A 16,486-nucleotide genomic window follows, 5' to 3' on the forward strand; every position below is an offset into this window, starting at 1 on the left:
TCTTTCTTTCATTGCTTCCCTACCAAACATTGTCCCACATGCATCTCTCTCACTCTCTTTCCCCTTTATTTCTTTTTAATCTCTTACCACATTGTATAAAACTCTTCTGGATATTCAACTGCAGTTCTATATATTTTCTTTTTAAGTTCAAAGAGGAATTAAAGAACATGAGTGACCTGGAGGCATCAAGAATACCATGGCATCAGAGTCTGGTTGTCAGCAACAACTTCCTCACAATTTTACCACTCATACATCTGAAGAAAAAATACAGAACTGTTCCAGAAGCCTTGAAAATTTAAGATTGGAGATTTGTAGGCTGCAATTTTCACCTTCAATATCTGCATAAATCATTTGCTTCAGACATGCTGCAATTCTTTTCATGACCACAGAACACATTAAGAGACAGATAACAGGGTCACTGATTGAGCCACAAGGTCAAGATCATAGAAAAAATATCACTGGGTCTTTTTATCAACAGGATGCATCTGCAGATTTGGGGAAAACCAACTTTAAAAAATGCTTACCATTTTTATACTTTTACACATGGCTTTCATGGAACAAAAATGACTGTTTTGTTCAGAATAAAACTGAAGAATGTTTGAACATAAGTCACTGAAAATCAAAACGAAACTGTGTGAATGGATAAGAAACAGAGAAACAGCTAATGCTGTATGTATAAGATAATGATGACTTCAGAATGAATTTTCATTGTTCTATATTGGGATCAATAGCAGACACCAATTAAACTTTCATCAAACTGAAGCTAGCATACAATGAAACATTTTAAAATTTAAACTTATTAAAAACAAAGTCTACTAGATCCCAGCCATCTCATAAAATAAAACATTTGGCTATTAAAAAAAAAAATCTTCACTACAGCAAATCACCTGATGGTACCTGCTATATGAAGTTTGCTGTCCTGCTTTAATGAATGAGAAGTTTTTGCTGATTTGATGTTGGGTGTTGGTCCTAAAAGAGACCTTTTGGTTCATGCACTCGGAGCGAGTCCCAATAAACACACAGAGTGGGAGAAGACTCATTTATTGAAGATGTCAACATAAAGGAGGGCTCTCCATGATCAAGGTGAAGAGCCCTGAACAATTCCACAGTTTGATTTTTATAAGCAGTTTCAACCACGCCCAATCATCTAAATGCAAAAATCATTTTCTTTTGACACTTTTTACATACGCAGGCATACATTTTGCTATGTAGCCTTTCTTTGTGTCCAATTCCTTCTTTTCAAAGGTCATCTAGCCACAAAGTCTTGCAAGCATTAGTAGTTATAGCCGTATCCTGCTTTTGTTACTTAAGATCCTCTTACTCAAGGGTTATTTTTGTATTCTCTGTTCTCTCCCGCTTCAGGGCCCATGCATCTGGCAATCAGAACAATTGCACAAATAATTTGCCAACTCCTCAGGCTCAGTATTTTTCCACTCCCCATACTCCCTTCGGTTCTGACCCTCCAATATTTCATAATTTTCCCTATCCTGACCTTCATGGGGAGGAGATTCAAATGAACATCTTGTATATTTTAAACACATGTGGCGATGTCATAAAGCTATGTGAGCCTGCTGCCAGTACATCTGCATGTTCAATATATGGATGAAACATTCCTCCGACCAAGGCAGAAATGATCCTGGAAAAATCAGCATCTTGGATAGTAGAGCTTCTGCAGGCTGTAGCAGACTGTCCTGTTCAGACTAAAGAACAGCCAGGTAGAATTCAAAAGGAAGTTCTTTATTTACAGTCAACTATTTACAATAAATAAAAGTCCATAGATCAGACAAAACAATTCACTCAAGTCCACCCAGGCAAAGGATGGAAACAAGGCAAGGCTGCAGGATGGAGTAGCAGAAGTTCTTGGCAGTACAGCAAGACAGAACTCAGCTCACCCTCTCAACAAGGCAGCAAGACTGGGTGTGGCTAAGGCACGTGGCAAGGAGGAGGCTTGAGGTTCAATTGCAGGACTCGGCATGGAGGGAAGGCTAGGCTCAGCAATGGAGGCAGGGCAAGGCTCTGCTGGAGAGATGAGGCAAGGCTTGGTTCTGGAGATGAGTCTAGACTCTGCTGGAGTGGCAGGATAAGGCTCCGATCTGGAAGCAAGGCAGGGCTCGGCTGGAGTGACAAGGCGAGGCTAGGAACTGGAGGCATGACGGCTGGAATGGCAAGACGCAGCTTGGAACTCGAGACAAGACTAGGCTTGATGGAGACGGCAAGACATGGCTTGGAACTAGAGGCAAGGCTGGGCTTGGCGGAAATGACAAGACAAGGCTGGGAACTGGAGGCAAGGCTGGACTTGGCTGGAATGGCAAGATGAGGCTTGGAATACTGATATTGTTCAAAATGCCTGTTAAAAGACTTGTGATGATTAACGGCTAGCCTAAGCTACTAGAATGAATGGACAGAGTCTGAAAGGAGGAAATTTGGTAGGTTGAATCCAACTGGAAAAAGCATGAGATTTGCAGCAGGATGGCAATTAGCAGACTTGGGGCAACTACTAGATCCATCCAGTATGGGGCCTCTACTCTCTTGTCCCTGTCTTCTTCCTCCTCTCCCAGTCATAGGAGGTCACTGAGATAGAGATGTGTTTCTGTCCAGCCTCCACCAAGCTTCTGTTTTTCCATGCTGGAAGCAGAATCATGAAGTATGTTTATCAGTTTATTTGGAAGCAGCCCAGAACTAAGTTCAGTATGACTGCTGTACTTTCTCACTAGCCAAATCTTTTACTTTTGTTGTTTCCAATCTAATGAAATGTTAGAAATAATTATGTAAAGAGACTTAGAACTCTGTCCATCAACAGTATAACTCTCCCAAATCAGAATGGGACTGAATTAGGTATAGCAGCAGAAGGCAGAAAAAGGAAAATGAAGTTTGAAAATGGGCCAAATCTAGCCAGGGGCTGCAAAGAAAAACATTCCAAGAAAAAATCCCCCAATGCACCTCTGTGGGAGAGGCAGTTCAGCAGCATCTTGGAAATTTGCTGTAGTCAGAGCAATATCAGTTGCAATGAAACAATAGTTATATTCCCTTAGCCTGGCTTCATCTCTTTGTTCCCTTCCTCAGCCCCTTCATTACAATCTGAGAAGGTAAACAAGAAGGATGAACAGATCCCTCTGTCCTAGAAGCTCTCCTCCTGAAATTTTTAGAGTATGAAACAGATGATGAGAAGAAGCATATACACTGCCCAAGTTGTTCAGAGTCCTGTGTCCTCCATATAGATTCCCAGAGGAGTAGATGGTTAGTTTTATGATGCAGCATAAAAACAGACACATTGTACCTTAAAGTTTAGCATATATGCTGTATGAACCTATTTCCACTTGAACAGATCTAGCTGAACCATTGAAGTAAGTGAAGTCAAGAAATGCTTATGCCAAAATAATTTGGCCTTCAAGGTACTACAAAACTTCAGTGTTTCTTGCTTAATACACTGCATGTTCCTCGTATGCTCCAACCTTATAAATATCCATATCCACATCAAAAAAGGGAAAGGAATAGGAAATGCTCAAATACCAGACCAATCAACTTGGGAGCACACATTTCCTTTAATATTCTTTAATAATATTTTCAGCAGTTGGAGACTACAAGAAGTAGGGGGATGATGTGACAATGTCATGAAAATTGGCTGGAGGTTATCACTAAGACGTTGAGCCTAAGTGAAGCTTAGTACATTGTGTTTCCTGCCTACCTTCAGATGAGCTGCTTATAATTTCCTGTAGCATGATCATGATTCTAAAATGGGGGTTTGAGGTTGTGTATAGTCTATAGTCCTCCCATCTCTGCCCTGATGGAAGGAAGACAGTGAAAGAATTGTGCAGGAGTGTTACTTCCATTAGACAAAAACCTGGTTCAGCTATACCCTAAGTGACTTCCTAGTACTGCCACCAATCTTCCTGCCAGCCTCCAGCCTCAACTCTATGCATTACAACAATTGGAAATATGGTATGTTTATTCAATGTTGGGCTGAATGATAAAAGATGAGGTATAACTTAGAACATATCTAAATGGTTCCTGCAGAGTGGACCCAGCCAGCTACATAAGACGTCCATGTTTTAAGTTTGAGTACCTGACTGATCCTCAGCACTATTTATGTTATCAAAAGCTGAAGAAGCAGAGAGGTTCAGCCCCCTTCTGCTAAAGAATATCAAACGAGCATACAGTAACTGGAAAGTTTGAGCTGAGCATAAAAGCAACCTCTCAGTTTTATTCCTCTAATATAAGGCCATTGGGAACATGGCATCTATACCTCACATATTCTGGCTATTGTATAATTAATAATAATCTGTGCAAAAAACTTTGTCTCAGATTTCAGACTGAAACAATTAAATGGACTCAATCATATTTGCCTACTCAATACTGCATTATGGGCTATTAGCCAATTAGTTTAAATCTGAATGCAACCTCAGATTTAAAGGCTTTTCTATTTGGAAGCAGGCCTAATTTTAGAGAAAAGCATTGACTGTAAGAGAAGACAGCTACATCCAGATACTTAATTAGTAATTTAGAGAGCCCAGAGTGCTGCTGAATCACCAGGACTCATTTAAAGTCATTTGAATTTTTTTTAATAATACAAAAACAAACAACACTCTATTCACGTTGTCATTCCTGATTATTCAGGTTTTAATCAAGTAGAATGACTGATTGGTTGGACTGATCTGTTTTTATTCTTGCTACTTGCAATAGGCTACTTTTCTGCTCTGATTGTACAGTTATACTGTATATATACATATATACATACATACACCACCACCACCCCAATGCATACACATCTTCACACTACTGCCTTTTGGGGGAAAAAACACTATGCAAAGCTCAGAAAATGACTAATAAATAGGAGAAAAGAAATTAAAGGCATGAGATAAGAAAAGGAAAAGGAAATGCAGCTAAATCTACTTTATACCAATGCCATTTATTATACTTCTCCATATATTTTTGCCCTTGAAAACCATCCCTGCTTGTTCCATATCCATAATCCACTTCATACATTGTCTGTTATTCAATTAATCTTCTCACCTCTCTCTTTTGGATGATCTCCATCCAACCATGATCTTCTCATTATTCACCTCCCGCTCAACTGATTCACTTTTCCAATAAGAGAACATATTTATTTGTTTTGTTTTTTGGCTCTCATTCATTCTCTGTATATGACCAAACCATCTTAACATAGTTCTTTCATATTGATAGTCAGACAGCATGTAAGTTTAATATATGATGGTGATGATGATGATTTTGATCATTCCCTTTTGTATTCATTCATCACCCATTTATTCTTGACCCTAACTCTTTTGTTTTATTACATACGTTTCTTGAGCACTCCATTCTCACTGCATTCAACTTTCATGTTTTTCCTAACTTGACAATGTGCACTTTCACATGACAAAGTGGCAGAAACATGCTCATATAACCACCATTGTTCGCTTCTTTCTACAATCATACAACAGAACTCATACTAACTGCTACTTTTCTACAAGCATTTGCACAGTTTAAACATTCTCCATCCATTTCCCCATTTTTAGTAAACATTCTACCAAGCTATTCAAATTCATCCACTCAACCCTTCTTTCCTGTCATTTATTTCAATCATTCATTCCATTTTCCCTGTGAAACACAACAACCTTTATCTTTGAGGTGTAAATTTTAAGATTCATTCATCATACAATGTACTGTATCTAATGTGCATTACAAATCAGTCAGATTCTCAGCCAACAACAAAACATTATCTTCATAAAAAAAACAGATGTTCCTTCACATCCCAACACACCTCTAACATTACCACAAGCATTCCTTATACATTTCTTCATAAATACTTCAAACAGCTAAGGGGATATCACACATCCTTATCTTAATCTCTGCTCTACGTTGAACAATTCACTAAGCATACCATTCATACTTCCATCATATACTGGTCTTAACACATTTAGCAAGTCAACCTTAAACTTTATATTCATGTAAAACATTCCATAATTGAAGCCTTACTTACTTTGTTGTACACCTTCTCTAAATAAGTAAATGTATAATAAACATTATTTCTTATTATACATACATTTGTCAATGACCTACTGAAGAGGAAAAACAATCTGATCTGCTCACTGTCTTCACAATATAAGGCAACATCCACACTGCATTTCCCAAATTTTGTTTATTGTCATCTCCTGTACTCTTTCAGTCAGAATTCTGCCAAGCAGCTTCTCAGGTGCACTCAACAAACAAATAAACAACCCTACTATGCAAACCACCATGCTGTTACCTGCAACAAGGAGGTAGATGCATTGTATTGACATGCACATGTACTGTATACCTCCATCTCTCTTCATTTATATTCTAAAAATCAGGTTCTTCCTTCTCACTGCTGTGTGACCTCAGTGGCAGAGATGCCTCTTCTCCTCTGAGTCAAGGCAGGCTGTTCAGCTTCTATCCCTATTTCTTGTATGTGGGACATGAGGCTAAATTGCAGTATCCCTGTGGATGCCTCTCTTGGTATCTGGCAGGCTCCTCACCTTCTGGACTCTAGCTTTGTCTTTATTTACAAAAATGCATTTTTAGAGAAGTCAAATGGTGGGTGGGTGCAGCCTGGTGCTTTGATCAGAAGCATGACTATCTGCCAGAGAAAACATAAAGAGGAGGAGGTAGGAAGGAATGGAGGACCCCCTTTGTCTTGCCCTCTTGTAAATAAATATGTTATGACTGGCCATGCTCCCTATGGCATCCAATTTGGGAGAATTCCTACAACAGGTTTCCAAATTCCAGATGTGCCCCAAAGTCTCCCTCATTTATTCTATGCTGCTTCCATTTTTTTCTCTGCCCGTAACATATTTCTACACTCTTTGGAGTGCTCCCTTCTTCTTGCCTATTCAATAGGACCATCTTCGATAGCCATGTCTTTCACCAGCAGTTGTGAAAGTTGTGAAAATCATTTCACCAGCAGTTGTGGCCTCCTGTCTGTATCAACAGCTGCATCAACAGCTTAGGTTTTGGAGCAGAATGCATTTGACAGTCTGAGGTTGGGGAACTCCCTCCTGATGGTACATGCAGTTATTGTGACCATGTGCTTTCCCATCAGGACCTCAAGTAATGAAGCATACAAAAGACAAGAAACATACACACTATTAGTCTGTAGTACCATTCTCAAGCCTAGTGAATGTTCCTTCTCTGCCAAAGTTGCTTTCTACAGTGAAGAATGCTTGTATTTTGGCTCCTTGTTTGTATGAATTCTTAAAAATTCTTAGCTCATGCAACTAGCTGGGCTTCATGTTTGACAATCTTCTTCATCTTTATGCCCTCCAGAGACATCAGATCACAGCTTTCACATAGCTGGGAGTTATGCATGTTGAGGAAGGCTGACTTAAAACTGGTATCCCAAATGAAAATGAGATCTGTGATCAGTAGCCATCGTAGCTTCACTAACTTCTACAGCCTTTATTTACTTATTTTGCAGAAGTCATATTATCCCAGGATGTATGTGGACATTTTGAGATCCTATACATAATTATCAGCAATGCTACACAATATTTTAGCTTACTTTATATTTTAAACATAAGGCTATTTCAGTTTGATACCTGACTTTGTAGTACTTAATTCCTCGTGTTCTTTCTGTTTTCCAGAACAGTTCTCTCTGCTGTTCTAATTCTTATAAGCAGTCCCCTCAGGTCACGATAGACATCAAGACATAAAGATATGAAGCCACAAGCAATAAAGCTCAGACTTTTAAATACAAATAGTCACTAATTTGTATTGTTAAATCTTGAAGAGTCAATAGATGCAATTACTATAATTTACTGCTTGGGAATATGTAGCTAGAAATGTGTTCTAGTGCATACAGAACATCATGTCCCAAACAATGTATTTCTGAAAATACCAAATCATTCCCAGAACATTCTGATCAACTTCATTACAGGAGAAAAATGAAATGTTTTGGAGCCAGTCACTCCAATTTCCATTCTTGTATTGGTGAAACTCCAGACATGAATTACAACTCCCAGCATCCCCCCAGCATTGCCCTTGTCAAATGAATTGGTTCAGTAATATTCAGAGTTCCACAGGTTATCTATCATAATGAGATTGATTATGAAAATGCTGGGATAATCCTGGAATAAGCACTGGCAATTTTGATCATCATCATCATCATCATCATCATCACCACCACCATGATCATCCAAACCACTAAAGGTTTTCAGCTCTCTAACATCAGGTATCCCACTTTTCTGAAACTTTTTAGGTTGCATCAGACACTCCTCAGGTGAGGTACGCTCCATTCAGGCTCAGTCTTTCCATATATTTGCTGTGGGTGTTATTCATGCCTGAATATATTTGCAAGGTAATATTAAAAAAAGTTTTGCTCAAGCACACTGCAAGGTAAAGTAAACAGTTTTATTCAATACAGCGTACAACATGCATACATCTTATTTAGGTAATTTATTCTTCTGTATACAAAATGCATATATGGGCGGTGGGGAAATTTGATAAATAAATATATATATATATATAAGAAGCCTTTCAATTAAAGCAAGAAGAAAAGTCTTTCTCTTCACAATTTAGAAGCCTGCTTTGAGTATGAAATACTTAAGTCTTCCCAATGCATCTTGTGCTGTCCGATAAAAGCAACTGCCCTGTGTATGTGCTCTCCTTGACCCAATCCTTAAATGGATGAGTGAAGTCAGGGAACAAAGACTGGACCAACTTGAATATGTTTTAAGCCACCTGGTTTTAAGATTTGTTTGATCAGTTTAGTTTTCAATTTTCCCACATCTTTCCTCCTTCAGAATCACCTAACACCTTCCCCAAATGAAAAGGACAATGGTTTACAAGCCGAACCAAAGTCCAGAGAAAATACAGGCATTGTTGGCAAGTAGAAAGCTGGAATCAGATTGGTGGCAGAAGCTTTTTGCTTCTGTCAAAATGACAAAATCAGCATCACACCATCATGCCACAAGTTCTATTCCTTTGGGGTATGTAATGTCACAAGACGTGTACCAAGGGTGGTTGTGCTTCATGGCACTCTGATGCCACTTTCATCCTCCTGTTGTCCCTTGATGTCACTGACTCAGGGACGGAGATTCAATCTATTTTGAACAGGGTGGGCTGCGCTGCCCCAAAAGTGTAGGTCTGAGGTCTGACAATGCTTTGATCCTCAGCTATCCCTGGAATTTGTAGGTGCTGGCTGTGGCAAGATGTATTTTTGCACAGTTAAGGCTACTGTTGGTGGCAGTAATCTGTCCCTTGATATATACCTCATTCAACTATCATAACCTGTTGTTTATAGGGCACACCATTTTTTTGTATTTTTATTAAAATAGTAAAATGTATAGAATGTAGAAAAAGGCATATATTGGATTTTTTAAAAATCCGTTCAATCATTTCCAGTTCTTGGAGACTGCCTGAACAAGTCCCTGCACTTTTCTTGGCAAGATTTTGGAAGTGGTTTGCCACTGCTTCCTTCCTAGGGCTGAGAGAAAGTGACTGGCCCAAGGTCACCCAGCTGCCTTTGTGCCTAAGGCGGGACTAGAACTCACAGTATCCTGGTTTCTAGTCTGACGCCTTAACCACTACACCAAACTGGCTCTATATATTGGAATAAAAAGGAAAAAAAAGAGAAAAAAAACAAGACAATGTGAAAAAGATTACTATGTTTAAGTTAAAAAAGAAGGAAGTAAATTGCAACCTCCCCTTCCCTCCCATGTATATCCCCAACCACAGTCCATAGTTAAATATTTGAATTTTGCATCTAACATTAGTTCATGGAGAAAAAATTATCTATGTGGTCACTAGGAGTCAACTTGATGGCACATTCAATCAATCAATCAATCAATCAATCAATCTAACATTAATAATGGTTACCAGTTCCTACCTGAGTCCTAAAAAACATATTCCACTTATCTAAAATGGGGTACACCACGGAGAAGTGCCTAGAAATTGTAACTGGAACAACAGCTAGGCTGTTGACTGATATGAAGTACAAGGGATCTCATGAAGATACTGAAAGATCAACACAGTTTGCCAGTTCCTTGCTGGATACAAGTTAAGGCATTTTATTGACTTTTAAAGTCCTGACTATCTGGGGGATCTTATCTCCTGTTATGTACCTGTCCGGCCTATAAGGTCTGCAGAAGCACTTTTGAAGATGCCCGTTGCCAGAATGTTGCTTATCAGGCCCCTGGGAGAGAGCCGGTGGAGAGGTATGGAACTCATTCCTTCAGAAGTTATGTTTAGCCCCCAACTCTCTTAGCATTAAAAAAAAATCTGTAAAGAAGCTTCTCTTTTGCTAGGATTTTATTTGGTTATTGATTTTAGCATTCATTTCTACTTTTTTTCATGTTTTTAACTTAGGCAAGCTTTCTTAAGTGCTCATTTGAGGAGAAAGGCAGAGTATAAATAAATCAAACAAACAAATAAGAAAGAGGAAGCACTTAGACTGTAACAATTTAGATACACAGAAATGTTTTAAAAGCAGTAAAGGAAGACAGAAAGCCTGCCCATTTCTACAACAATCTAAGTTCAGTTTTTTAAAAAAAGTGCTTTGTATCATCCAGCCAAATCAATGCATTCAAAGAAATACAGTATGAAATGTCAAGACAATAGCTGGAAAATGGCAGCATTAATGTTACTCGAACATTCTTGTTTAGGCCTTTTCATGAAGAAAACAGGCTATATTCATCCACACGCTACAAATCTAGCAATACCAGAATGCCAATGTAGAACATAACTGCTGCAATGGTGTTTTCAAGGCATACCTCAACAGAGAACAGAGGTTGGTCCTGGATGGGGTGTGGTACTACTGGAAGATGTCTTGTGTGGCCTGGCCTCTTCAGAATGACACTTACACTTTTTACTCTGGATGGTCAGGAAATACATCAACGGCTAGCTGAGGAGACTATGGAATCACTTTATGAGTTCCAGAATTGCTGGATTATTAAAGCATCACATGTGGCCAATAAAATTATGTCCTCCTGTACCAAATGTCTCCATTTTTTTACATGCTGGCTGGGGATTTCTGGGAATTGAAATCCACACATCTTAAAGTTGCTTACAGCATTCCCAGATGAATCCACCTTGACTTTTTTTTTCTTGGAAGCCAGACACCCTGAAAAGCAGAGTTGCAGTGGCTTTTCTTATCTTACTCTCATGTCAGACTTAGAGGCCCTCTCAGCAAATCAAGGTGCCAAATGCAGTTTCAACCCTTTGTTCATTAAAAAAGAAAATGTTCCACTGTCTTTGCCACTGTCTGACAAGAAGAGGGAAGGTTAAGGCAGGCAGGGTACAAATGCTGAGGAGTTAGCACATGTAGGAAAAGACTCTCTTATTCAAACAGCCTCTCATCTCTGGTACCACCACTGATTTTACACATGGGTTCATAGCCTCCAGCAGCGCCCAGAGCATGGAATGCCTTTCTCCTGCAAGATAAGCTCCCTTGAGATGATGGAATATAAAATGATGTAACAAAAGTCACCAATTCAGCCCTGTTAAATAAGAACCACTTGAGTCCAGCAGAGGGCACTACTACACTCACAGATGTAAAAATAAAATCTGATACTCTGAATAAGAGTATAACACGCTAGTGAAGAGACCACTGTTGTTCTTGATCAGCGATTATAATCTTCTGAAGAATTACTACAATGAAAAGGAACGGTTTGACTGATATTCGCTCATCAGATGTAAATGCCGGATCGATTCAACTCCAGCAGTCTCGCATATATGAAAACCAGTTGCAATATGACACCCTCTTATGTGGCTGGATCATCCCAGCTTTCCTCTGATAAAGTGTATATTTGCAAGCATGTGGCAGACAGCATCTCAGGAGAGATGCAAGTTCCACCAGGCATGAAACCTTCTGGAAACCAACAGTTTATAACACTGTTTGTGAGTTCTATACCAACAGTCTTATTGCCTCAGCCAAAATGGGGAGAACTGAGCATAGAAGCAGTTGATGCAGCTTTACATGGTTTAATTTACAACCAGATAGATAGAGAAGAGAGCCTGTTTGGTGTAGTGGTTAAGGCATCAGTCCTGGAACCGGGAGACTCTGAGTTCTAGTGTCCCCTTAGGCACAAAGCCAGCTGGGTGACCTTGGGCCAGTCATTTTCTCTCAGCCCTAGGAAGAAGGCAGTGGCAAACTACTTCTAAAAAACCTTGCCAAGAAAGCTGCAGGGACTTGTCCAGGCAGTCTCTGAGAATCTGACACGATTGAACAGATTAAAAAAAAAAAGATAAAATTAGTAATAACACATTAAGTTGTGAATAATGCAAGTAATACTTACAGGCCACGTAATTATCAGTCTTCTTGCAACACAAGGGTTAATGATCCAGTAAGTGAATGGAAGAAATGTGATGTAGAAAACTTCTTGGCCCATTGCAGAAGAAATTCTGAACAGGTAGTAGTAGAAATAATTTTTTACAACATAATCTTGTGAACAGTCCTGTAAGAAAGTTGTGATCATGTTAGTACATTTATTAGGGGGGGTCTCAAATGATATTCAGTTTCACCATTTTTCAATTTCCAAAAACGTGGAAAATACAAAAACTCTGTTTCTAGCTCTGTGTTTTAACTGACAGAAGGTTATAGCAAGTTTCCTGCTTCTATTACAGCAGGAAAGATAGCGTATTATGGATAGTATTGAATTGCTAAGAAGCCATGGAAGCAAGACAGCATATTTCAATTTCCCTGATGCTATGAGGGTATGAGAATGACAACAAAAGGCTTGTGGTGTGAACATGGTGGTCTGAACAGCTGTGCTTGTGGGATCCACGGGCAGAACTGACAACATGGCAATTTTTTGAGCTCAGACAGGTTTTTCCTGAAGCTCAGGAGCACTTTTCCAGAGAAAGGAAAACACTCATAATCACTCCATCTGTCCTCAGGAAGGTTGCTTGCAGCCAGAAAATCACAAACAGCATTCACGATCAACTGATAAGAGCACTGGGATGCCAGAAGGCTGGGGCATCATCATCATCATTTCCATAAGTGCTGTAGCCTTAAAGGGACATTAAGACTGGCCACCTCATTTCTAAATCACCCAATTTATTTTTATTTTAAGTTTATGTACCCCAAGAGAGGCTTTCTACAGCAAGGAGAAGTGCATTCTCTTGGTGCTTATTGTTATTTTTGTGATTAATTTATTTTAAAAAAAAATTTTTAAGTCTTGGATTTTGCTTTCCATCCAAATATTAAAGAAGATTGAGAGTACATAATCATCTCCCTATTATTATTTTTGTACTAAATTTGAAGATTTTAGCATTTTCCTACACATTGAATCTGCTGTTTTGAACTTTCAGCTGTTGCTATTTTCCCTGGGGAACTGCCTGTTATCACAGTTTCACTTTTGTAAACATGTTTCAGAATTTTTCTATTATCTCCCACTTTCACTGGTTAAATACCTAGGGGGAGCCATAATCTACTGAGTGAGACATGGAGGATTCAATCAGACTTTCTTGGATTTCCATCAAGACCTTAAACAGATTCTGATTCCTGCCAAGTTTTTATGCAAGGCATTCAGGACATTGTGGAAAACATGAGGTTTAAAATGTGTCAACTGGTTGGAAATGCCGTGGAAGAAACTGAAGAGCTTAACAACAATAGAAGTGTTTCTTCTAATAGCGAGATCAGAGCTTCTGTTGAAATGCTAGATGAAGATCAGATAGTTGAGTTGAAGAAATTAAAGGGACAGATCGAGTTGCAAACTGTAAGAGGATCTGATTTTCTGATGGTATGTTATGGAAAAGAAGGGGTTATTATGTATGGGAGGCTTTCTGTGGAGAAGTCAGAGTTTTTAAGGGGGGCAGTTGGGCTGTTTGATTTCTTTATGAAAAAAGCTCTGTGTGTATTGTGGGGATATGTAAATGCTTTGGTTTATTTTGAAGTGGGTTAAGGGTTTAAGAATATTTATCTGGATTGCTTCTAGGGTTTGTTTGACTTCATTCATTTTTAATGATTTGGATTAATATTAATAAGGTATAATAATAAATGCTTGGTTCTAGGCTTAATATGATTATTATAGTTGTTGTATAATTAATTATAATGGCTGATGATTTATATGCTTTTTAGTTTGATCTTTATTATAACAGACAGAAATGTATGGAATAGTAGTAGGAAGGAAATAATTAAATTGGGGGGGGGGGACTTGCTTAGGAGGTTTATATATATACTATATATATTTCTTCTTTTTCTTTTAATATAAGGGGATGGTGCAACTGTATTTACTGATTTTTATAATGTGCCAATGGAATGATTTACAGAAATAATGTGATTTTGGTTTAATATAGAATAAGGGATTGATTATGGAAAATTTGTTGTATATCCTTGCTGTTAAAAGTTGGAAGCCACCTCTTCTTGTAATCTTAAAAAAAAAATTCACTTATATTTTTCACACTTTTTTAGTTTTTTTTCTTTTTGTAGGTTTTTTGGTAGTTTTTCTTTGTCTTAAATCTAATAAAATTCTTATTAAAAAGAATGACAGCAAAAAACACTTCCCATGTTTAAATGAATGAATGAATGAATGAATGAATGAATGAATGGAACAGTGAGAAAAGAACCTAAAGGACATGAATAGTTATAAAAGCACTTTCCAGGCTTCAAGGAAGCCTAGAATTAGTTCACAAGGTGCTAGGAAGAACTTTTGATATAGCAGAACTGTCATTAAACAATAAGGAGATATTTCAACATGACGCAATCAAATTTGCATAATGACATTATTCCATTTGGTTCATTTTCTTGAATTATCCAGTGAATACAAAAATGTGACAATGTTCACAGCATGTCTCCTCATAGTGCAGATGTTGAGTGTCTTATTAATATAAGTGACATGTAGAAATCCATAAGCAGAAAAAGCATCACAGTTTAATTAGAAGACTAATACTTGGGTAGTTATCAAAATATACCACCCTTCACTGGATTCCCAGGGCATCCATACTCTTATGGATAACTAAATAAGACCCTGGAAACCAACATACAGCAAAAGCAAGAGAACAGATATGGTTGAAACAAATTTTCTCAAGGTTTGCAGGCACCAATATTTCTCCCACCCAGTTCTGAATGTTGATGAGCCAACCATCTTGAAACAAAGGAAATGTTGATGTGTTCAGTATAAAATGACACAACATATTGTGTGTAATTGAGATTTGTTTTCTTTGGCACATGGTGCTGTAATGGAGATTTGTTTACTGTTATATAATTGTTATATATCTATTTCTAGTATTTATATACAATTCAAACAGTTAACAAACATTTCTTGTTTAATCAACTAGTTGGTCCCAGTAATATCAAATTACAAAGGTTTGAAAGAAACAATCTTAAATTTCTATTTCTTTCATTTGTTCTTATATAGTTCTTTTAAACCTCATATTCCCTACTGCAAAAACCTAGTTCCCACTGCACACTTTTTTCTACTCTTAAAAATTTCAGCCAGCTGTATGTTAAAATAAACTCTGTTCCTGTTCAACCGGCATCAGCAATGATACCAATATAAGATAAAACTAGGCAACCGGTGTTGGCATTTCTTTGTTTTTGCCCGGACCAAGCCACTATGTTACCATGGTAATTGAGTACTTTCTTAAGTATCAGCAGGGTGAAGAGGTCGAACTTAATTGTCCTCAGTTTGGGTGTTAATAGCTTCATTGCCTGGGTGAGGGCAGCTTGCCTGGGCTTGTTTTGTTTCGCTTTCGTAGCTTTCCAGCACAGCCTCCTCCCAGTCCTCTCTGAGCGTGTGTGAATGCGAAGCTTATAAAATATGGTTTTGTGCTTTCTGTAAATAAATTTATTTTTATAGAAATGTCTGGTGTGTGATTTTTCTGATCTCTCGGGCCAAACGCTTTCCAGCACACTCTGACAACCGGTACCTGCAGATCTCCCTCTTCTTGCCCACAAGATTCCCTGATCCACCTAATTTTATTTCTATTGCTCCCAACCCAACAGAATGATGGAAAGAAATTAAGTAAAGGGACTCAGGATTCTATCTATCCATCAGCAGGGTAACTCTTCAAAACTGAACAGAATGAGACTAAATCTGCTATTGCAGGAGAAACCATGGGGGGGGGGGAGACAAGTCCAAAAAAGGGCCAGATCCAGATTTCCCACAGGGAGAAAAAAATTCTGAATGGCGTTGGTGAGCAGCTCCAGATGTTCCTCACTCCTCCTCTGTAATCCCCTCCCTTTGACCACGAGACCCCAAATAGGGAGTAAAAATCCCACCTTGTGCTTCTTGTGCACATATACTCAGAAACCCACAGGAATGCCACACAGGGAAAGAGCAGAAACACAAACACACACACACTCGCTATTTTCTCACATGGAAGAAAATGTAACACTGTTGCTAAAGAGGGGAAGGAATCCCAGTAGCCTCATCCCTATTCTGTTTTGCTGGCCTGCTTAACAGCCTCTCGTGCCCTCCTTATGAATGAAAATGCCTCTGGGTTGCATAGAGGACCCATGTATATTTCAAAGGATTGTGGTAGAGTTGAGTGGCATATACTGTAAATCTGTAAGTAAGTAAGTAAGTAAGTA

General features: G+C 38.5%; 1 protein-coding gene across 2 annotated transcripts in view; it reads right to left on the reverse strand.

Moving 5' to 3' along the window:
• Window positions 1-16,486, reverse strand: part of SGPP2 (sphingosine-1-phosphate phosphatase 2) — a 33,082-nt gene that overhangs the window by 9,576 nt on the left and 7,020 nt on the right. Inside the window, exons 1-2 of one of the 2 annotated variants that reach the window (XM_063306701.1) lie at window positions 12,249-12,355; window positions 6,495-6,595 (exon numbers count right to left, since the gene is read on the reverse strand). Coding sequence is in view for 1 of the 2 variants with exons in the window: in XM_063306700.1 (XP_063162770.1) it covers window positions 12,249-12,407 (159 nt within the window). In the remaining variant the exon portion in view is untranslated. Of the gene's footprint in view, window positions 1-6,494; window positions 6,596-12,248; window positions 12,408-16,486 lie in introns of those variants that run through there. The other variant, XM_063306700.1, reaches the window with a different exon arrangement.

This window comes from Candoia aspera, chromosome 6 (assembly GCF_035149785.1).
Source record: "Candoia aspera isolate rCanAsp1 chromosome 6, rCanAsp1.hap2, whole genome shotgun sequence".
Classification (NCBI taxonomy): domain Eukaryota; kingdom Metazoa; phylum Chordata; class Lepidosauria; order Squamata; family Boidae; genus Candoia; species Candoia aspera.